At 38.8% G+C, this 23,706-nt stretch overlaps 1 protein-coding gene across 1 annotated transcript in view; it reads right to left on the reverse strand.

The window, feature by feature from the left end:
• Positions 1–547: 547 nt before the first annotated feature.
• The window catches only part of LOC149198337 (seipin-1-like), a 30,587-nt gene continuing 7,428 nt past the window's right edge, over positions 548–23,706 (reverse strand). The window contains exon 2 of the mRNA XM_089406154.1: positions 548–1,536. Within this exon, the coding sequence (XP_089262280.1) occupies positions 829–1,536 (708 nt within the window). The 3' untranslated portion in view covers positions 548–828. The remainder of the gene's footprint in view (positions 1,537–23,706) is intronic.

The following is a 23,706-nucleotide window of genomic DNA, read 5'->3' on the forward strand; positions in this document are numbered from 1 at the left end:
GCAAGTCAAGACAGAAACACTTAATGAGAAAATCTAATAATGCAACGAATAGTATGCATAGGCCAAAAGAAACTCAGACATCTGGGGTGTCAGTGATAAAAGAACTGGTACAATACAATAACACACTGTTAAGAGACCTTTTCAGTCCTCACCTTTCACCCCAACCACAAGAACACCACATGGACCAGTTGGTTCTCATAATAATGCACTTGTATGAAACACAAAACAGAGTTTCTCATATCAATGTTTTTTTTTAGGCAAAACGGAGTACTCATGTAAATATTGGCCAAATGAAAGTATCTAGCAGTGTTCTTCAAAGATTACATGTCAAACAATCGAGTAGCTGTAGTTACTATTTTATATGTGACCAGATGTTTATATTTCAAGTCTTCCATATGTATTGATAAAACCCAAATGCTTTAACCAGATTCGGGACAGCTCAAATCACTAGTTTCTAATGCATAATAACACAGCCTTTAAGCCATTTCTGCAGTTGAATGAATTTTCTGTTCAGGTTTTGTATGTCAATTGAAATAAGCACTTAACAAGACTGCTAATTCATATCGATTTATATTTAACATCATTGATCAGTTTTCCCTCGGAATTTATATGTACATACCACTATGACATGGACCCATATCTTCATCAGCATTAATAATCTCAGTGATTACTATCACTAGGAAAATACAAACTTCTTCTATAGATCATATTTAATACACTCTAACTTAAACCTGTGGTCCTTTATTGCTGACTTGAGATTCTCTCTGAACCTTGTTTCGGTACTGAACACTCGGCTACATTCTGAATAATAACTTTATCTCCAACATTCTAAACTGACTCCTGTACAGACTGAGCTCCTTCTTCAGAAGTTAAAATCTTGTCATCTATAATAGGTTCCTCTGAGATTTCACTTTCCTCTCTTTGTTCCCCATGTCTTGAAGTATGAATTGTAGCCTTGCGCTGAGAAGACAGAGTTGGTGATTCTTGAGCAAAGGAGACAGATCGACTTTTACTGCGAATATGTCTCCTACTTGACTCGGGCATTCCAGTGTCTGTCGATGGGCTACGTAAGTCTTCTGTGGCTTTTTTTAACTGTTCATGATCCATTTTGCTTGCCAGGAAAGATCTAGGCAAAATAACTTGTTTGCAGCAACAAATGACTAACCCCACAAGCAAAAAGTAGAATGTTAAAGCACTCCAAACACAAAATGTCCATTTCCAGTTCAGTGCAAACTCTTTAATCAAAGGCAACTGAGAATGGATATCAATCTCAGCAGAATACAATTCAGGAAGTCCTGATCTTCCTGCTTTTGGCTGCATTATTATTTTAACACTCTCAGTTGGAGTAGTTTTCTCTTCGTAATCAATCAGGTGAATTACTATTGTCTGAGTTTCTCCTAAAAACCCCATCAATAGTGGAAGACCCATTAGAAATGTCCTGAGTAAACGAACTTGCGTACTCCTGAAATGCAGCATACATGGCTGGCTGGAGCTTGCAATTACTTCACCGGCAGCAGACATGAGCTCCGCCGTTACCTAACAGAACCATCCAAGACCACAAACGTTTAGTTAGGAAAAATTATTAATGCACTTATCAAGGCTTCTGAAAAGGTAATAGGAAAAATCATATAAGATATTTAACCTAACTAACTGTGACTCCCATTCAACTAAATCTGAATTATATATCTTCATAGTTGAGATCCAAGACCACAAACGTTTAGTTAGGAAAAATTATTAATGCACTTATCAAGGCTTCTGAAAAGGTAATAGGAAAAATCATATAAGATATTTAACCTAACTAACTGTGACTCCCATTCAACTAAATCTGAATTATATATCTTCACAGTTTTATCAACTCAATCCATAACGTGTTTTGAAAGCCAACATTAGTTTCCATGACTGAGTATGCTTTGACATTATTGTACTCAGCAGTCCCATTGACCCACTTTTGTAGTCATTTGTTGGACATTAGTAAAATGATCTTATCTAGGAGAGAAAAGGGTTCCTTGATTTGTGCCTTAATCATAGGAGCCAGAACGAGTTCCTTCCTGTGCATGACTCAAGTTCCTAAAAATTAGGAGATTCCCTACAAATTAGGATGAGTCCCTATAATTTAGGAATCAGTCCCTAAAACTTAGGACAAGTTAGGTGGCAATTAACTGATGAGTTGAAATTGAAGGTCGAGTTCTTGATTTTCTAGTGTGAGTTAATTGAGGAAAAAACACAAGTGATTGAGTTTCAAGTGGTTGACTTGAAATAGGACGAGTTGCATGAGCAGTTAACTCATGCTAACTCAATCAATCACCAAATCACCTAATTATAAAACTCACCAATTTTAACCATTCGAATTGCCTTTAAAAGGATGAGCAAAGGCACAAGTTTAATCATTGTTTTGGTGAGCGAGTTGGTGAGACCAAGCAATAGGAAGCACAAGTTTGTGCGTGGAGTTTGTGAGAGGAAAAGTGTGCATAAAAAGCTTGTGCACAAAATTGATAGAGGAGCAGAGATCAGTATTCTTGCAGGTGCTTTCAAGCCTAGTTTAAGGCTGAGAGAAGGTTGTAGTCTCAATTCAAACAGTGTATTGTAAGAGATCAATTGCTCAGTTTTGCTATCAAATTTCTCATCAAGCAGGGGTTTTCCCAGTTGGGTTCCCAAGAAAAACAGTCTGTTTTATTGTGTGACTGCTTTTATTCCGGTTCCTATTCCACTGCAAATTGAGTAGAGAAATTTTGTGTTTGTAAGAAAAGAAACTGTTTCTCAGATTGTTCTTATCAGCATATCAGAATTTCGTGGAAATTCTACATTCTATGCACTCGTTCTGCCATACAGTCACGCAGTTCGACATTTTTGTGCCCAATGTGACCTATACGGACACACAGCTCTGTGTCTCTACACACATGTGCGAACTGAAGGCTACGCTAATGTTGTCTAAGTTAGAGCAATTTGGCCCTCAATCGATCTCTCCCTCTTGGTCACTGAAACTCTGTGATCTGCTGAAACCTTAGTCTCTACCTTCACTAAGTTGACACACACTGCTTGTGCTCTTTGAACTGGCCACTTCCTCGCTCTATCTCCTCGTATAATTTCGACCTAAGCCCCACAACCACTTTGAACAGCTGAGATTAGATCTTGATGAAGGGCTGAAATTAAATCATAAGTTGACTTGGGATTTTAAATCTTTCCTAAGTTTAACTTTAGGAAATAGCTAAATAAATTAATATTATGCTAAGTGGCTATTTTGTGGGTCCCTCTACTAACCTTGGCACCCAGGCAAGCAGAACCCTTACACTTCTCTACTCCAATCAACAGTCCCTCTTAGAGAGGAAGGTGTTCTGCACTATACCCAACTTCCCTCTAAGGTAAACAAATATGCTACCTGGCAAAGCCTTGGTCAGAATGTTTGTTGTTTTCTCCTTTATTGGTTGTATTGGAGTGTAACTATACCTCTTTCAACAATATTCTTGATGTGCTGATAGCGTATGAGCGATTGTGAAACAATGGATTTTCAAAGAGCTTGATGCAACACTGAATGTCATACTGGATTACCATTGGTTCCAACTCTTTCCTAAACAAGCCCACAAGAAGCTTTTGTTGGAAAATGTAAATATGTTCAGTCTTCATTAATGTATTTGAGTCAATCAAAAGAATAAAGAAAAGAATTTTTATTATTATTATTGTGACTTGTTAAAGCATGGGTTTCATGCTTGGGTCACCATGTTTTAGGTCAAAGTCCCCATTGAAGACTTCTAAGATTTATTCTGAGTCAATAGAGTCATTGTACTTTTAAAGAGACCCTTCTTGGGCTTTTGAATCATGTAATAAGGTTAAGTATTGAGTCAAATATGAATTATGTAACCTCCACACCATGTCGGCCTAGAAGAAGATCAAGTCGGCCTAAGGACCCTATTCGACCTCAGATGGAGCCCATAAAAACAAGCTCATCGAATTCATTTGGAGCATCATTCTCTCACATAATGTTCGATATCTCTTGTTTCTGGGAAAAAGTGCAAAGTTCTCTTGTAGTTGGGAAAAGGTGCAAAGTTTGTTGCCGAGAAGCCGAAGTGAATGCAAGTTTGGGGAAGTCTAAGGAGAAGGGAAAAACCAAAATTTTGGTGTCTCTCTCTCTCTGTTTCGTGCTCTTTATTGGGAGATCGAAGTCTCCTAAGTTTCGTTGTTGCCGAAAGCCATCTGTTGTCAGAAGCTGCTGCTTAGTCGAAGCTGTTGGAAGGGGTCAAAGATCTGGAACGCTGACTTGGAGTGGAAGGAAGGTCTGGTCTTGGTCTAGGGTAAAGACTCTCAAAGAATATTACTGAAAGGAAGAATTATCTTGACTAGGTTTTCCCCTCGAGGGGGATTTTGCCCTAGCATAGTGCCTATATCTTGTGTCTGTTGTTTTGTGATCTTCATACACACATAATATGGTAATTGCTTGATGAAAAATAAGATAATAAAGAAGTAAAAGAAGTCAACACATTCGCAAGTAATTATCAAGAAAGGAGAATCAAACCCTAATATAACTACTTTGATTTTCCAACATGGTATCAGAGCTAAGGTCAGGAGAAGTTGAAGATCACTTTGTTGGCATGGATTCTCTCTCTATGAAGAACTACATATAATGGGTTTCAACACTGCTAGAAGTTGGATCAAGAACGTCATCTACTACTTGTTCAACAAGGATAAGAGTCAAGGATTCTTGGCTGCTCTTACAGGTTCTCTTATTGATGACAATGCATGGATCATTGATAGTGTAGCATCGAGACACATGACAGGTGAAAGTAAACAACTTCATACACTATCATCTTCTCATGCAGTGGAATTCGGTGACAACAAAATATATGTTGTTAGAGGCCTGGGATCAACATTGTTGAAGCTGCATAATAAATCAAAGATGCATTCTATATGTTCCAGGTTTGAAAAATAATTTTATTTTTATTGTTTGGAAGATAAAAGGGAAAGAATTGTTTTTGTTGATGGAAAAGTATTGGTTTGGGAGAAAAAACTCTAGTACTGATAAAGCTAGGCTTATTGGAGTTCGTAAAACTAGTGAAACTAGGTCTAAAGAGATATTAGACCTCATCCATTCCGATGTGTGTGGGCCCATGTATGACAAATCACTTGGAGTTCATCTCTACTATGTGACATTCATTGATGACCATACTAGAAAAGACATGGCTCTACATTCTCAAGACAAAAGATGAAGTGTTTGATAAGTTCAAGGAGTTTAGGGCTTAAGTGGAAATAAAAACTCTGAGATCTGACAATGGTGGGGAATACACTTCTAAGGAATTGATTGCATATTGTAAGGAAGCAGGGATTAAGAGGGAGCTCATTGTTCCCTATTATCCCGAACAAAATGGATTGGCTAAAAGGGATACTAGGTCAATTGAAGAAGGCATTCGAACTATGCTCCTTGATCAAGATCTACCAAAGTTCTTAAGGGGAGAAGCAACGATGACAGTCGTATACATTCAAAATAGAAGTCCTCATAAGAGTCTTGATAAAACTACACCAGAAGAATTATTCACAGGAAAGAAGCCGAGTATGGATCCCCTCCGAATCTTTGGAAGTCCAGCATATATTCATGTTCCAAAAGACATCTGCTATATTCTCAAGGAGCATGAAGGAGGACCTCTCAAGACAAGGTTTGTCAAGGAACAAAGGTATGCTTTAAATACATCGATTTCTGATATTGAAAGGATTATTCATTTCACAGTCTATTACTAACATTGTTATGTCTAGCTATATTGAATCATAATGATTCTTGTTTTGGTTGATTCATCTCACGATAAATCTACCCACCGCACTCAACTAATTTTGTAGAACCCTAGATAGGTTCTGGAAAACCCTAACCAAAGGGTATGCTATTATGAATGTCTGAAACCCTAAGTTGCTTAGGGATATTGTGAAATGCTATTTGAAGTTTGATTGATGATGTCATGTTTGGGATTTTGGTATGATCAGGAAAATCTAACTTGTTAAGGTTGAATGATAAGGTCTGAAATCCTGAACCTTTGAAGTTTTGGTAATGTTGGGTTTGCTATGTTTCTACATTGAAACCCTAACTCATTAGGGTTTAGTGGAATGTGCAAGCAAGACCCTTTCAAGCTTGAGAATGATTTCCTTGGTATGGGTGTGTTTTTCTGATCAAACCCTAGTCTAATCAAATTTGTATGTGTAACTCGTATTTGATATTTTTGTGAAATTGGGTTTGACTAACACATGATATGAAATGCCTTTGCATGATGATGAAATCTAGGCATATATAGATATGTCCTTTTGGTTGAAACCCTAGCTTGGTCTAGGTCAAGATGTATTAATGTTATTGGACATATGATATGCTTATGTATGGTTATGAATTCCTAGATATGTGTGTTGACCTAGTTGTTGATGGTCATAAATCTTAAGGATTTAATGAAAGTCCTTGCGAAGATTCTAGAATGATGGTGTTTGGAAATCTAAGGTTTTGCAGCTAAACCCTACTAGTAGTTAGATTGTCTAGTATGCGTGATATAACAATCTGAGATCTATTTATATAATGATTGTTGAAAATGTGAAAATGGAATTCTAGGGTTTTGAAGTTGAACCTTAGTCGTAGTAAAAATCTCTTATGTATGATGACAATATGATAATTTGAGATTTGTGTAAGATTGTTGAAATCTGAGTTTTTGGTTTGGGATTGATGGTTGATCAAAAATCTAGGGTTTGCAAATAACCCTAGTGGAAGTTGGTCAAGTTAGTGACTAAGTTGTGATTGGTTTTGATTGATTCCTTTGTATGAAATCTAGGATTTGTATGAAACCCTAGTAAGAAGTCTAACATATTAATTTTGAAAGGTTGTTAGATGCTTTATATTTGTTTGAATTGTTTCTAGGGCTTGCTACATGTTGTAGGAAGGTATGTCATACCTTTGGAAGTAACATTGAAACCCTAGATGGAATGAAAGTTGTTATGAAGTAGTTTAGTGTGTATGACTAAGTCCCTAGCAAGATGATGAAGAGTATATGTCTCTTGTTTGTAATTAAGTCTAGGTATCTGATATGTATAAAGATTGAAATGCCTCTGTGATTTTGATATGGCTAACTTCATGCTTCTATAGATTTGGTTGTACTTGCTATCTAAATTGTATAGGTACACAATCTTCAATATGGTGAAGATGCTTGTTGATGTGATAAGCATGATGAGGATGATAACTCTAATGAAATGGTTGGAAGCCACGAAAGATTCTCTGATGACAAAAAGTAGAAGTTGATCTCCCTGGGGAAGCATGAATAGGAGAGATCTCCCTAAGATTAAAAGGGAGTCTAGATAAAGAGATGGTTCCTCATTAAGAGGGAGGGCAAGCTTGGTTTTGATTAATGAATTTCGGAAGATATGTTGTTGCATGAGAAGTATGAAAGGAAAGTATTGAGGAATCATTTGTCAAATATTTTGTTGATAGTCCTACTGAGTGAGGAGCAACATCGAGTACAGCCCCAGAGGTTTGTTTTGATCATTTACATGTGAAAGTATATTGGTGATTGGGGTTGTGTTTGTACAGGTGAATCTCTCGAAGGTTTTGATAGCATGTTGGTTACCGATCAGTTTGATCGGGAGAGATTTGTGGTTCTTGATCTACTAGATCAAGAGGTGTTGAGGCTTTGTGAGTGAAGCATTTCCTGGGAAGACATATGGTCGGCACATTGTGTTGATGTCTAGGTCCCGAAATTGGAAAGGTGGTGTTGATTATAGAGCTTTGTTTTGGTTACACACCTGGATTTTTGGGTTGGTGGTTAGCAAGTCTGATGGTACCTAGAGAGGCTGAAAGCTTGAGTCCATCTTAGTCACACCTGGATGGATTACCTTGGTCCGGAATCTAGTCCATGGCATTGCGGTGCCTAAATTGTTGAGAGACCACTTGGATAGATAGCCCTAGCCAAGAATCTAGTCCATGGCATTGCGGTGCCTAAATTGTTGAGAGACCACTTGGATAGATTGCCCTGGTAAGGAATCTAGTCCATGGCATTGCGGTGCCTAAAGTTCTTCATGGTTCATATAGTTTGAAATCTTCCATTGTATTTGTACATTATGAATACCTCCCTAGTTAAGAGTGAGAGTTGGAAAATGTAACTATGTTTGATCTTCATTAATGTACTTAAGTCATCATGTAATGTACTTGTCAAAAGAATAAAAAAAAAGAGTTTTTATTATTATTATTGTGACTTATTGAAGCATGGGTTTCATGCTTCGATCACCATGTTTTAGGTCAAAGTCCCCATTGAGGACTTCTAGGATTTATTCTGAGTCAATAGAGTCATTATACTTTTAAAGAGACCCGTCTTGGGCTTTTGAATCATGTAATAAGGTTCAGTATTGAGTCAAATATGAATTATGTAACCTCTACACCATGTTGGCCTAGAAGAAGATCAAGTCGGCCTAAGGACCCTATTCAACCTCACATGGAGCCTTTAAAAGCAAGCTCATCGAATTCATTTGGAGCATCATTCTCTCACACAAGTTCGATATCTCTTGTAGCTGAGAAAAAGTGTGAAGTTCTCTTGTAGTTGGGAAAATGCAAAGTCTATTGTCGGGAAGCCGAAGTGAATGCGAGTTTGGGGAAGTCTAAGGAGAAAGAAAAAAATCGAAATTGTGGTGCCTCTCTCTCTATGTTTCGTGGTCCAGATTGGGGGATCGAAGTCTCCTAAGTTTCATTATTGCCAGAAGTCGTCTGCTGCGGGAAGTTGTTGCCTAGTCAAAGTTGCTGGAAGGGGTCGAAGATCTGGAAGGCTGACTTGGTGTGGAGGGAAGGTCTAGTCTTGGTCTAGGGTGAAGAGTCTCAAAGAATACTATTGAAAGGAAGAATTATCTTGACTGGGTTTTCCACTCGAGGGGGGTTTTGCCCTCGCATAGTGTTAAAATTGGCAAGTAGGGCCAAAACTCCACATGGATCATCTTATTTATGACAGCTGATATTTTTCTTGGATTCCTCTCTCCGAGAGGTATAAGATTGATCTAAAGATCATCCGATTCTGACATGTACAAATGAAGTTATGAATTTATTTTGATTATGGTCAAATTGTCAAGGGGATGAAGCAAACTTATGTAGGCTCAGAATTCCAACAGTCACGTCTATTCATCCTCAACGTTGCATATAAATAGAAGGTGACTTTGTCGCATTTGTAAACCTTCTCTCTCTCTCTCTCCTCATTGATTGGGTGCGGATTTCTGGGCCTCTCTCTCTCCACACGTCTGAAATTTCAGGATAGCGAAATTTCAGGACAGCGAAATTTCAGGAGGTCAAAATTTCAGGAGGCTAAAATTTCAAGAGACTGAATTTTTGGACAGTTTGACCATGCGTTGACCAGCAACGTTGACCTATTTGACTGCGTTTTTGGGTGAGATATTTCTGTTTGGACAGGCCGCATTTCTGCGCACAAAAATCAAGGTCAAATGTTGACTTTGACCAGTGTTGACTGCAGCTAGGGCGGACCACAGGGTTGACTATTTGACCAAGTTTGACTGGACTATTTTGGGTTGTTCTGAGGGCTGATTCATCTTGCTGTTTGGAGGTCGAAGTTGACTGAAGTTGACCAAATTGTTGAGGGTCAAATCTACCCTGTTGTCCAATGTTGACTTTTCTAGTTAAGTTTCTTTTACTGCTGTTACAAAATATCAGATTTGTAAATTGTACTCTCTCTCTGCTGAAATATTGAAGACTATAAGAAGATTTGATCAAGGGTTTCCCCACATTGGGGTTTGTCCCTAGCTAGTGCCACATCTTGTGTCCTCTTGTCTTAGCTAAACCCTAAACCCTAAAGAAGTAGAAGAAGACAACACATTCACAAGTAATTATCAAGAAGGAGAATCAAACCCTAATATAACTACTTTGATTTTCCAATAGCTTTCTCAACCAAATTGCTTCGCACCCTACAAAGCCCCGGCTAAGCTCAATGCAATTGATCTCTGCGTCCTGTTGAACCAAGAAACAACTGTTGATCTAACACTGAATGTGCATCCCGATGCATTCTTCCTCTCTGTGGAGCTCCCTGCCAAATCTGCGTCAGTGAAGCCCTCAAGCCTTACCTCATCAACCTGTCTATACCACATTCTATACTTTATTGCCCCCTTGAGATAGCTCAATACGTGCTTGGCAGTAACCCAATGCGCTCTGGAAGGTTCGACGATAAACTGGCTCAAAGAGTTAACTACAAACATATGTTTGGTTGTGTGTTTTCCAAATACATAAGCGACCCTATTAATTGTCGATAAAGTGAAGAATCTACTCGCTCTAATTTGGATGTATTGACCTTCCTCCAGTTTGTGACTAGAGGTGTGGTCATGAGCCTGTAATCCTACATGTGGGATCTCCTAAAAAAAATTAGGGCACACTTGCCTTGCCTCGAGAAGATCTCCCCATCACCCTACCAAACCTCCAACCCAAGGAAATGTCAAGCATTAATCACGATCGGCGCCAATCACTGTTCAGACGGCACCGAACACTATTCAGTAGACGGCTAATCCGGCGCAGTTAATGTGTATCCGTAGCTGAAAACTTGTATAAATTTCCAAGCTCAGTAATGAACCGATCAAGTTTTGTGAGTGTTTTCTTTCTCTGTCATGGTCTCAGAGCGAGGTTAAGCGCTGAGCTGTGAGAGCCCGTTGTGTGTGCAAGTCGAGCATTAAGAGTGTGTTGAGAAGTGTTGCAGAGGAGCTATGCAAAGGAGGGCTCAGCTGTGCATTGTGGTGGAGGTTGCAGCAGCCGCTGTGGTGTAGCAGAAGCGTGGGCAACTGAGCCGTGAGCTGCGTGCTGATGGTGGGTGTGCTGATGCTGTAACGCCCTTACTGCTAGAAAAAGAGTGCCATCTATGGTTTTGTCTGCTTATATCCTGTAAGCTACTGCTTTTATATAATGTACAGTTTAATCTGATGAGGAGGTTGGCTGAGTTTTCTCTGGCTCTGTTGCTGCATGATCTGTTTTAAAATTGAAAATATCACTGACCAGATTGTGTATTGTGTTGAGTTCACACACAAGTTGATAGTGTTAAAGTTTTGAAAGCGAAGCTCCGGTTTTTGAGGTAATGAGATATTGTTTTCGGCAATTGCATTGGTTTGCCTCATTGGTTTTCGACATGGATCAGCTATACAGGGGTTCCTGGCGCAGAATGCACGAAGGCAATCAGTTGTGTTAGAAAATTTTAATCTCATTTTACTCTCATCTTCTTGCACGTTAGTGAAAATTTTAGAATTGATATATCCATTGTAGGCTCTCGAGAAAATTAAATTGTGAACATATCTCATTGAAACAAGAGCCTAGAATATTCATACATTCAATTTTGTTTAAAAAAGGAGAGGAAAGTGTTATTATTGGAGATATTAAAAAAAGGAGGGTTGTTATTATTAAGTAATGAAATATTGAAGTTGTGAGAAAAAAAAAAAAATTGCATTTTGGCGATTGGAGAAAGTTTTTTTTTTCATCATGGCAAATTTGTTGCTTGATACTTATATGAATGAATCCACCAAACTTGATGGAGAAAATTATGTGAATTGGAAATTCAAGTTAATGACTATTTTAGAAGGAAATAATTTGTGGTCCATTGTGAGTGGGGATGAGCCCAAACCCATTGTTGCAGGTTCTATTCCAGATTGGGAGAGAAGGGAGACAAAAGCAAAGGTGTTGCTACGTATGTTCGTAAAGGACAACATTATTCCTCACATCAGAGATTGCAAGACATCAAAAGAAACATGGGATACACTAAAGAGTTTGTATGAAACAACAAATACAAACTGAATCTTGTTTTTGAAGACTAAGCTTTTATCTCTAAAAATGGAAGCAAATGAAAGTATAAGCAATTTCATATCTCGTGTCAAAGATTTAAGTGATAAGTGAGGAGATATTGGTGAAAAGGTGTCTAGTACTGACTTAGTCACCATCATATTAAATGGCTTAGTGCAAGATTATCAATTTTTTGTTTCAAGTCTTGCAGCTAGAGAGAAACCCCCTTCATTTGATGAATTGACAGGAATTCTTCTACAAGAGGAGGAGAGGATGAAGAGCTTTAATTTGGGCTCTAGCAGTTCAGATTTGGCATTGGTGGCCAAGGGAAAACATCCATACAGAGGCAAACCATGGGACAAGAACAAAGGAGGCAAGTTTCAAGCAAAACAAAAAGGTATGACACAGTCTAAATTTCCAATCCATAAGAAAAATGATGAGTGTTATTATTGTGGCAAACCTGGGCATCATTCTAAAGATTGTTATAAAAGGAAATATAATGAGTCTAGGTAAAGAAACAGAAGGCATAATGGAAATTTTGTGGACAAGGATATCAATGATGGATTTAAAAATCTTAAATTGTTTGTTTCTGATGCTGCATTATCTGTGGAAAATGATGATAAGAATGCTTGGTTCATTGATTCTGGTGCATCACTCCCTATGTCTTGTAATAAGGAGTGGTTTGATGAATATCATGAAAACATTGATGGAACATATGTTTGCCTAGGAGATAACAGATCACTTAAAGTTCAAGGTTATGGAGTAATAGGTGTGAATTTGCCTAATGGACAAGAGAAACAGAGTCATAATGTGATGTATGTTCCTGATATCAAAAAGAATTTAATTTCTGTTTCTACTATTACTGACCAAGATTTGAAGGTGGAATTTGTTAGATCACAGTGTATAGTGAAAGACATTCAAGATAAGTACAAGGTTATTGCCACAGGAACCAAAGTTGGAGGCTTGTATAAGTTGGATGTGACCAGGAAAAGTCATCAAGCGTTGGCATCTACAACAATGTCAACAGTAGATTTATGGCATCAAAGGTATGGACATCTAAATCACAAAGATTTAATGCTACTTCAAAAGAACACAATGGTTGAAGGTCTTCCTGTCTTGAAGAATGATCATGTTGAATGTGAAGCATGTGTACTTGGCAAGCAACATAGGGAGGAATTTCCTATACATAAAGAAAAAAGGCAAAGGGAAATACTTGAATTAATTCATACTGGTGTATGTGGACCTATGCAAACTAGATCTATTGGTGGAGCATGGTATTTTCTTATTTTTGTGGATGATAGATCTAGATTTACATGGGTTTATTTCCTAAGAAAGAAGAGTGATGTTTTTGAGTACTTTAAAGAATTTAAGAATATGGTAGAAAAACAAACTGGTAATTACATCAAAATTTTGAGATCTGATCAAGGGGGAGAATTCAAATCAAGAGAATTTAATCAATATTGTAAAAGCAATGGGATTCTGCAACAATTCACAGTGCCACATACACCTCAGCAAAATGGAGTTGCTGAGAGGAAAAACATAACACTAGTTGAATGTGCACGTAATATGCTTCAAGGTAAAAATATCTCTAATATTTTTTGGGTTGAAGCCATTAACACTGTTGTTTATTTGAAAAATAGAAGTCCAACCAAAAGTTTAGAGCTTAAAACACCTTTTGAAGCATTTTATGGGTACAAACCAAAAGTGAGTCATTTAAGAGTTTTTGGTTGCAAGGCATTTGCTCACATTCTAAAAGATGAAAGAAGAAAACTTGATGCAAAGTCAATTAAGTGCATATTTATTGGTTATTGTGATAATCAGAAAGCATACAAGCTGTTTGATCCTAGTACTCATACACTGCTTGCAAGTAGGGATGTGGTGTTTCATGAGAATGCAAATGAAAGTGATAAAATAAATAATACTAGTGTGTGGCATGATATTGATGATTATGTCAAAATAGATACAAGTGTTGAACAAGAGCAAAAACAAGCACAAGAACAGATACAAGCTCAAGAGCAAGGAGCATCAAGTAGTCATGATACTCCAAGAAGAGGAGAGGAGACTCCGCAAAACAAAAAGAAAGATGAAAGCAGTAAAACTCCAAGAAGGTCATCACGTCAAAGTCAGGTACCTGTAAAGTATAAAGATTATGCATTAATGTCTTATGTTATGAATGTTGTAGAACCTTCAAGCTATGAGGAAGCTAAAGAATATGAAGAATGGAGAAATGCAATGAATGAAGAATATAACTCTATAATGAAGAATGACACATGGGAATTAACAGAATTGCCTAAAAACAAAGTTCCCATAGGATGCAAATGGCTTTATAAATCTAAATTTAATGCTGATGGAAGTATTGATAAACATAAAGCTAGATTGGTTGCAAAAGGATATTCACAAAAGGAAGGAATTAATTATGAAGATACTTTTGCACCTGTAGCTAAGTAGAACACAATTAGAATCATGATTGCATTAGCTACAAAATATAATTGGAAAATGCATCAGTTAGATGTCAAATCTGCATTTTTGAATGGTGAGTTAAAAGAAGAAGTTTATTTAGTTCAACCTGAAGGATTTGTAAAACAGGGATAGGAGCATCTGGTTTGCAGGTTAAAGAAAGCTTTATATGGCTTGAAACAAGCACCAAGATCATGGTATGTGAAAATTGATTCTTTCTTTGATGAGAAAGGTTTTATGAGAAGCAAGAATGATCCTAACTTATACATCAAGGAAGATGAAGACAAGAATGCTGCTTTAATATCTGTATATGTTGATGATCTTATCATAACTGGAAATGCATGCAAGTTGATTGAAGAAATTAAAAATCAGTTGTCACGTGTATTTGAGATGAAGGATCTTGGTGAATTGCATTATTGTTTAGGTCTTGCAGTTTGGAGGGTAATCACACAAAGCAAATATACAAGGGAAATCCTTAAAAGATTCAATATGACTGAATGCAAGGCAACATCTACTCCTTTAGAACAGAGTGTCAAATTGTGCAGTGATGATGGAACCAAAGAGGTGAATGGAACTATGTATCGTCAACTGGTGGGAAGTCTGAACTATCTCACCACTACCAGGCCAGATATAGCATATTCTGTCAACATACTTAGTCAGTTCATGGCTAAGCCTTGTGAAAGCCATTGGAAAACAGCAAAGAAAATCCTTCGATATCTGAAAGGAACACTTAATTTTCGTATTATGTCTACTGATGAATTTGATGTTGAATTGGCAGGTTATTCTGATTCTGACTGGGCAGGAAATCCAGATGATAGGAAATCTACTACTGGATACGTGTTCAATATTGGTTCAAGACCAATATCATGGAGCAGTAAGAAACAACCAACTGTTTTATTGTCATCCGCTGAAGCTGAGTATAAAGCATTATGCAGTGCAACCTGTGAAGCAATATGGCTTAGGAGGATACTTGAAGATGTTGGAGAAGCACAACAAGCACCTACAGTAATCAGATGTGACAATCAAAGCACTATCAAATTGGCAAACAATCCTATATATCATGCAAGGACAAAACACATTGACACACAACATCATTTTGTAAGAGAAAAATTGCAATCAAAAGAAATTGACTTATCATATTGTAATACAAATGAAAATGCGGCTGACATATTCACCAAGCCTCTTGGAAAAGCTAAATTTGAAATGTGTAGAAGCAAGTTGTGCATTGTAGAAAATCCAAATTATGTTGTAAGCCTAGCTGAGACTTAGACCAGCAGGCAAGTTAACATGTAGATCGTGATTAAGGGGAGGTGTCAAGCATTAATCACGATCGGCGCCGATCACTGTTCAGACGGCGCCGAACACTATTCAGTAGACGGCTAATCCGGCGCAGTTAATGTGTATCCGTAGCTGAAAACTTGTATAAATTTCCAAGCTCAGTAATGAACCGATCAAGTTTTGTGAGTGTTTTCTTTCTCTGTCAGGAAATAGTGCATCAACCCCATAAACTTCATTTCAAACTCGCCTACAAGATCTCTCTTGCACTCCTACATGAGCTTAACTACGCTTGTCAAAATCAAATCGTCCACATACAGCACCAGAATAAGCGGCTTACCTCCAACAACAATGTAGTAAAGGTTGGGGTCCACTTCACTCTTGGTGAAGCCCAATCCTTGAAGGTAACTGTCAATCCAAGCATACCATACTCGTGGAGCCTGTTTGAGCCCATACAAGGCTCTCTTGAGTCCACAAACATGAGTCTCACTACTGCATGTCTCAAATCCCTCTAGTTGCTCAATACAAATCTCCTCCTCAACAACACCATTGAGGAATGTTGTTTTAACATCCATTTGGTGGATTTTCCAACCCATCTAAGCTGCAATGGTTGTAATAGCCCTGACAGACGAATATCTAGCCATCGAGGCAAATGTCTTATCATAGTCGATCCTCTCTAACTGCGAGAACCCCTTGGCACAAATCTTGCCTTATACTTCTTGATGCGCCCATCAACCCCATGCTTGATCTTGTAGACCCAGTGAGAGCCAACCACAGATTTGCCCTCTAGCCTCGACACCACCTCGCAGACATTATTCTTCATTATGAAAGCATAATCCTCCACCATGGCATCTCTCCACATCGGTTGAGTGGCTGCCTCCTAGTAACTGGAAGTCTTGACATCCAACAACTCTATCATAAGTTCCATATGTCCTATGTATTTGTGGTTGTCTGCTTTGTCGAACTGATGTACTAGGAGCACCAACTTGCTCCTGCGCCTCATGAATCATTTGTTCTGTGCATCTCACTCTTCTCCTCCATGTGCTAGGAGTCACTACCTGAGTGGGCTCCACACTCTCCAAATGTGTGTCCCTCTCATCCTCATTCTAACCCAATCTGCCCATCAACATGTGCAGCTGTATTCTGAGGTGCTAGCTTAGCCTCCTACTTGGGAACCTACTAGTCCTCCTCCTGCACTATAGTCAGCTCACGCTCTAAGGTCTTCTTCAAAGCCCTTTCTTCCTCAAACTTCACATCTCTCTTGATGATTGTCTTTCTAAGTGTTGGTATACACACCTTGTATGCTTTGGATGTCTCGTTGTAAAAGCTTCTTCCCAGTAAAAGCCTCTTCTAGTGTAACTCGCCCCAACAATTTGTGTGGGCTCTGGTTCTACAATAAAGTTGTTGTATTGCATGCCTCAACCCAAAGAAACTTGAGCAGCCCATAGTCATGCAACATGGCTTTGGCCACTCCAACTACGGCCTTGTTCTTGCGCTCTACCACCCCATTTTGCTAAGGATTATATGGTGTAGTCAGCTCCCTCTTGATGCCATCCTTCGCACACAACTCTTTGAATGCATTTGAGGCATATTTGCCACCAGTATCAGACCTCGGTGCCTTGATTTTCTTGCCAATATGGTTTTCAACCAAGGCCTTGTACTCCAAAAACTTCGAGAAGACCTCATCCTTCTTTTTCATGAAAAATATCCATGTCTTTCTCAAATGATCATCTATGAAGGTGACATAATACTTGTACCCACTGAGGGATATTATAGAGAAAGGACCACAAACATCTGAATGAACAAGGTCCAAGATACCCTTGGCCTTGTTATCTCTACTAGGAAAAGAGGTTTTGGCATACTTGCCAAGTGTGCAACCCTTGCTCACCTATGGCAACCCTGTCGTTATCTCCCTGAGAATCTTTAACGCGCCATGGTGCAAATGCCCCATGCACTAATGCCACAACTCCTCAAGCTCCCTGCTTGACTCATCGTTCCCTCTGTTGGTTAGTGTTATGGTTGTCTCAAATAGCAATTTGTACAGGCTCTTATGTCTAACCCCAATCTACTCAACCACCTTGGAGTCTAAAGGTCTTAGAAAAACCCTACCATGTTTGGAGGTCACCTCATACCCCCTATCCTTCAATATTGAAACTGAAATGTGGTTCTTCTTGAGCCCAGGTACGTAAAGACATCTCTAAGATACAAAGGGTTTCTAGACTCCCTCTCAAATCTAATTGTATCGGTGCCCTCGCCCCAGTACTTCCCATCGTCTCCCATCTCAATGTCGAACTGCATGTCCCTTTCTAATAGTTTGCTGAAATATTTCTTGTCTCCCATCATATGACAGGATGCACCGCTGTCTACATACCATAAAGTGGTAGGCATTGAGCTTGCCATGCAAGCAATGAGGGAAAACTCCTCCTTAAAGTGAGAAGAGAACTCATCTATCTCTACAAAGGCTGCTACTCGGTCCTTCTTGGACCCTTCCTATTAGGGCACTTAGTAGCATATTGCCCAAATTGGTGGCACGAAAAGCACTTGATCTTGCTGAGATCCTTGTTCTTCTTCTCGCCCTTGGGGCTCGGCTCTCCACCACCACTGTTTTGTTTGCCCTTGGATTTATTTCCTTTGCTGGCTAGGGTAAAGTTTTCATCTTCTTCGATCTTGAGACAAGACCTAGATTGAGCTTGTCTGCAAATATCTTCTTGGACACAATCACCCCATAATCGCTACCAATCTGGAAGCTTTCTTTTCGCACAAATCCCATCCGTGAAGGCTTGCCAAGATTTGGTCAAACCCAACAAAGCAAAATTCACCAAATCTCTATATGGAATTGTCTCGCCCACACCAGCCAACTCTTCTCTCAATTGGGTAAACTTGGTGAGGTAAGACACCATAGAATAAAACTTGGACATTTTAATGGTCCTTAGTTTTTCTTTTAGCACTAGTTCCCTAGCCTCGCTCGAACCCTGATAGAGGCCAATAATGGCATTGCACATGGCTTTGGTTGTCTTTGTATCGATCAAGTGAGGAATAATGTGGTCTTTAACTCCCTCCAAGATGATTCTCCTTGCCTTGGCATCCTTCTTGTTATGTTGTACCAACGGTTGAAGGTCCGTGGGTGCAACTGGGACATTATCAACAAACTCCCACACCCCTTGCTCCTCCAACACCATTGTTATCCTCTCACACCATGAGCAGAAGTTGGATGCACCGTCTAATATGTCCACAAATCTAAGACCCTGATACGCCATATTGCCTGCCCAAAAACCCTAGCAGCCAAATCAACTCAGTGAACTCGCTCCCTCTGAATCGTAGCACTTGCTCCTGAAGATCAAATGTGTTTGGTTTTCAATCAGAAGCTATGCTCTGATACCATGTTAATTTCCCTTAAAACTAGGTAACTGATTCGCAATTTTCTAAGCGTAAAATCATAAATACGAGCAATAGCTATTCTAAAAAATTAAATTACGAATACACTAAGTTTTCTAACGTAGCATACACAAAAAAATGTTGAAAAAAATGTAACTAGGTTCAATCTTCATAAATATGAAATGTACTCTTGATTCTTGTATATTGTAAAACGAAAAATATATATATATATATATATATATTATTATTATTTTTGGAGCATGGGTTTCATGCCTAAGGTTTGCTATTTTATAGGTTAAGCACCCATTGAGTGCTTCTAGGGTTTGTCATAGGTCAAGAAGTCAAAAGAGTCATTATCATAAGTTGAAGACCTCATCGGGCACATTGTAACTTGTAAAAAAAAAAAAAATTGTCATTAAAAGTGTCCAAATACCCTTCAAGACCAAGTCAGTCTGGCAGCTGGGAAGTCGGCCTACTTTGAGAAGCCACGTCCACCTTGAGAAGCTTATATAAAGGAGGGAACTCGACCTCCTTGAGAGACATCCATAACTCACTCATTCAAGCAAAGGAGAAGAGCAAGAAGGCAAGCGAAGAAGGAAGAGGACGAAGAAAGATTTTTTTGGGTTAATTTTGTCTCACACGTGCAAAAGAAGAGAAGCTAGTGTTTGCAGCTTCAAGGTTGAAATTCTCTATCTGTTGGAAGAGGATCAAATCTACTAGAAGAAGGGTCTACTAGGTCACCTACTAGCCTAATCAAGGAAGCAAGGCAAGCGAAGTTGTTGAGAGGCCTTGGAAGGTTAATTTCGCTCACACGTGTGGATGTAGTAGCAATTGCAGGGAGCCTAAAATTTCAGACTTGCAGTAGAGGCTGAAATTCTAAAGCTGGGGGTTGAAGTTGTGTTGCTAGAAGAGATTTGACTGGGTATGACTTGGACAAGGAAATCTGATGCAGGGGCATCTGACCCCCCTTAATCAAAATGCAAATTTTGAAGCAGAGCAAGGAGGACGTGGACCATCGGAACAAAACAGGGGACAAATTCTATTAAAACAGGGCTAAAATGATGGAAGTGGTAAGTCTCTAGAAGACTTTATTAAATGTAATTTACCACATATGTATGCATGTAGAGAGAATTAGGGATAGTTGAGTGATTCATGGAGAGGATTTGATCGGATCCTTTCAGTGATCCAATCCAATGTGTTTTATAAATGATGAACCTGCGTGTTCAATAGGGACAGAGTGAGAACAGAGTAAATTTGTGAGAACAGAGTGATCAAAATGTAGTTGAAGGGGAATTTGTTCCTAAGGCTGAAATGCCTTAGATTTGTAATCATATCCTGTATAATATAAAGTATGTTCAGTGTTGAATTTGCGTGTCTGTGTATTATGTCCTTTTCAGTTCTGTTGTATATATATATATATATGTGTTGATGGCTTAAATCTCGTTTGTAAGTGTGTTGATCGACCATCGATCACTGTAAGATCGATGGCCATCCAAAGATATCGAGTGATTGTTATTTATGAGTGTTCTGTGTGAAGACAGAGTATGGCGAAGAAACTGGGGTTTTAACGTAGAATCCATCAAATGGCGAACGAATGAGAGAATGCATGAGATCCGTTGGATCTCATAGATCAATGGTCATCGCATGGTAGAGATGTGAGGGCATTAATTCACGAGGAAAGTGGTTTCGCAACAAGAAGTGGTATTTCGGGCGACCTCAAAACCATAAGTGGTATTGAAGGGTGAGCACCTGATTCCACTAACCGAGCGACATGTAGCAACGAGGAGAGAGGAAACCGCTTTATCGGGCAGTTAATCCTTGTGCTTGTTGTCTACTCGAAATCATCATGAACCATTGGATCCGCGAAGTATAGATCAACGGTGGAGGATCTGTCGAGCAAGTTTGTTGATCGATTGAATCAACAACCGTCGGATCGAAGGTCAGGATCGACGGTCGCGATCTAATCGCTGATCGCAAATCGGAGAAGCAAGCGCAGTGGATAGTGGGAATTGTGATATCGTCGATAAGCCGATGAAGCCGATCGGAGATCGGAGATAACGAAGGACAGCGGAAAGGCAATGGACCGAGAGGTTGACCCGGCGATTTATGAATGCAGGTTGTATAAATTTTGAAGTCCTGCTTATGTGTTCGGGCGGTTTTTCCCATGTAATCCATGTATTCCGATAGTTGAATGGTCCCGAGTTTCTGAGGATTAAGCGAAAAATGAACACTTCCGATAGGTTTGTGGGCCATAACCCACAGGCCTCAGGATCGAAATTTCTAAATGAAAGGGGAAATTGGTATACCCCAAAATCTCCTTTCATCAAAATCACATCATTCAGAAAGGTTGGACTTGATCTTGGAGGGTATTGGTCTTGGTCTAGAGGTCTTGGAATTCGTCAATTGAAGAATTTATAAGAAGAGGAGAGATTTTGTGAGTTTTCCTCTCAAGTGGAGAGGTTTTGGCCCTGGCTTGCAGCCTACATTCTATGTTCTTGTGTACTATTGTTCTTCTTGTTTTGGTAGTTGTTTGATGATATTCGAACATAATAATAAGTGAAGAAGCTAATAAGTAAGAAAAAGTAAAAAGACATCACAAGCAGTTATCATAAAAAGAGAAATCATCTTAACTATTGCCCTTTAGATTTCTCAACATGGTATCAAAGCTAAGGTTGGCAAAGGGCATTATGAAGATCTCTACTACATTGAAGAAGTTTTTAAAGAAGTGTTCAAAGGTGGCAAGTCATCTCAAGAAAGGCATCAAAGAAGTATGGAATCTCCTATTTACTCCAAAGAAGGAAGTGACCAAGACAAAGGACGAAGGACTCTTCTCAGCACTCACTGGCACATTTCAAGATGAGAGCATTTGGGTGATCGATAGTGGAGCATCAAGACACATGACCAGTCATCACAAGCAACTAAAAACATTGTCAAAAGGAAAGTCTTCTTACTCTTAGAGCTTGGAGATAATAAGAGCTATCCTATGAGAGGAATTGGATCAACCTCAATAGAGCTAGAGAATGGAGGCAATATTCATCTCAACAACATCTTATTTGTTCCACATTTGCATAAGAACTTACCCTGCATTTCAAGTCTAGAAGATAAAGGTGATAGAGTGGCTTTCATCGATGTAAAAGTTGTAGTATGGGGTAAAAACTCAAGCATAGAAAATGTTAGAGTGATTGGGATTCGTGAAGGAAGACTTGACAGGTTATTATCTCCTCTTGGTCAAGCTTTAGGTTACATTGAAATCAGCCCATGTGAATTTTGGCATAGAAGATTCAATCATCTCCATTTCAAAATCCTTCCAATTCTAAATTCAATATTAGATGGAATCATTAAACTGAAAGAAGATCATGAAGGAGTATGCAAGGGATGTGCATTGGGTAAGAACACCAAGAGACAATTTGGAAGCAGTGTTTCATGGTCATAAGAAATCTTGGATCTTATTCATTCTGATGTTTGTGGTCCTATAACTCCTAAATCACTTGGAGGTCATCTATATTATGTCACACTTATAGATGACCATTCAAGGAAAACTTGCGATTACCTAATGAAATTCAAGGATGAAGTATTTACCAAATTTCAAGAATTCAAAGCTGAAGTAGAGAACCTTACAAAAAGAAGAATCAAGATATTAAGATCTGATAATGGAGGAGAATACACAACTAAGGAAACCATAGCTTTCTATGAGTCTGGGATTAAGAAGGGGCTGATAGTCCCATATAATCCCGAACAAAATGGAGTTGCAGAACGAAAGAATCAATCCATTGAAGAAAGTGTAAAAGCAACGCTACATGATCAAAATTTACCGAAATTTTTGTGGAGTGAAGCTACAAAGACCACTGTATACATACAAAATCGAAGTCCCCACAGGTCACTAGATAACAGGACTCCCAGAGAAGTGTTCACTAGAAAGAAACCAATCGTAGATCATCTCCGAATTTTCGGTTGTCCTGTCTATATACAAATACCTAAGGACAAAAGGAAGAAGTTGGATCCATTTGGCATGAAGGGAACATTTGTGGCCTACAGTAACTCTTCTAAGGCCTATAAGATCTACATAAAGGAAGGACATTGAAGAGAAGTCAGTCGAGATGTAATATTTGACGAAAGTATTTCATTCAAGAAATCAAAGGATCTCCCTATGGACTCTGGTGATGAAGAACTTTCGACATTTGAAGAAGTTACTAGGGAAGAAGAATCAAACCATGAAGATGAAGGTCCCTGTGAACCTATACAACCTACGGTAATCCCCAAAACTAGAAAAAGACCTAATTGGTTGAAGTCTACACTTCTAGATGCAGAAGGTCATGGAGCAGCTCAAGGTACATTCAAGGAAAGCAAGAAGCCCAAACGATATTCTGGGTATGCAGCCTACATGACAAAACTAATAGAAGTAGAGCCATCCACTTTTGAAGAAGTTGTCAATCACCAAGAATGGAAGGATGCCATGAATGAAGAATATCAATCTATAATGAAGAATGGAGTTTGGGAGATCATACCTAGGCCTGAAGACAAATCTGTGGTAACTTCCAAATGGCTCTACAAGATCAAACATGCAGCAAATGGAAGTATTGATAAATATAAGGCAAGATTTGTGGCTAGGGGCTTCTCTCAACAGGAAGGCATCAACTATGAAGAGACATTTGCTCCAACAGAAAGGTATACAACTATTTGTTCGTTGGTCTCTTTGGCAGCATCAATGGGATGGAACATCCACCAAATGGATGTCAAGACTGCATTCTTGAATGGCATAATTGATGAGGAAGTCTATATAGAACAACCCTTGGGATTTGAAGTTAAAGATAGAAAGGCATATGTTTGTAGATTGAAGAAGACATTATATG

The sequence above is a fragment of the Pinus tabuliformis genome, chromosome 2_2 (assembly GCF_031772625.1).
Source record: "Pinus tabuliformis cultivar Carrire ecotype Pingquan chromosome 2_2, CPIR1, whole genome shotgun sequence".
Taxonomy (NCBI): domain Eukaryota; kingdom Viridiplantae; phylum Streptophyta; class Pinopsida; order Pinales; family Pinaceae; genus Pinus; species Pinus tabuliformis.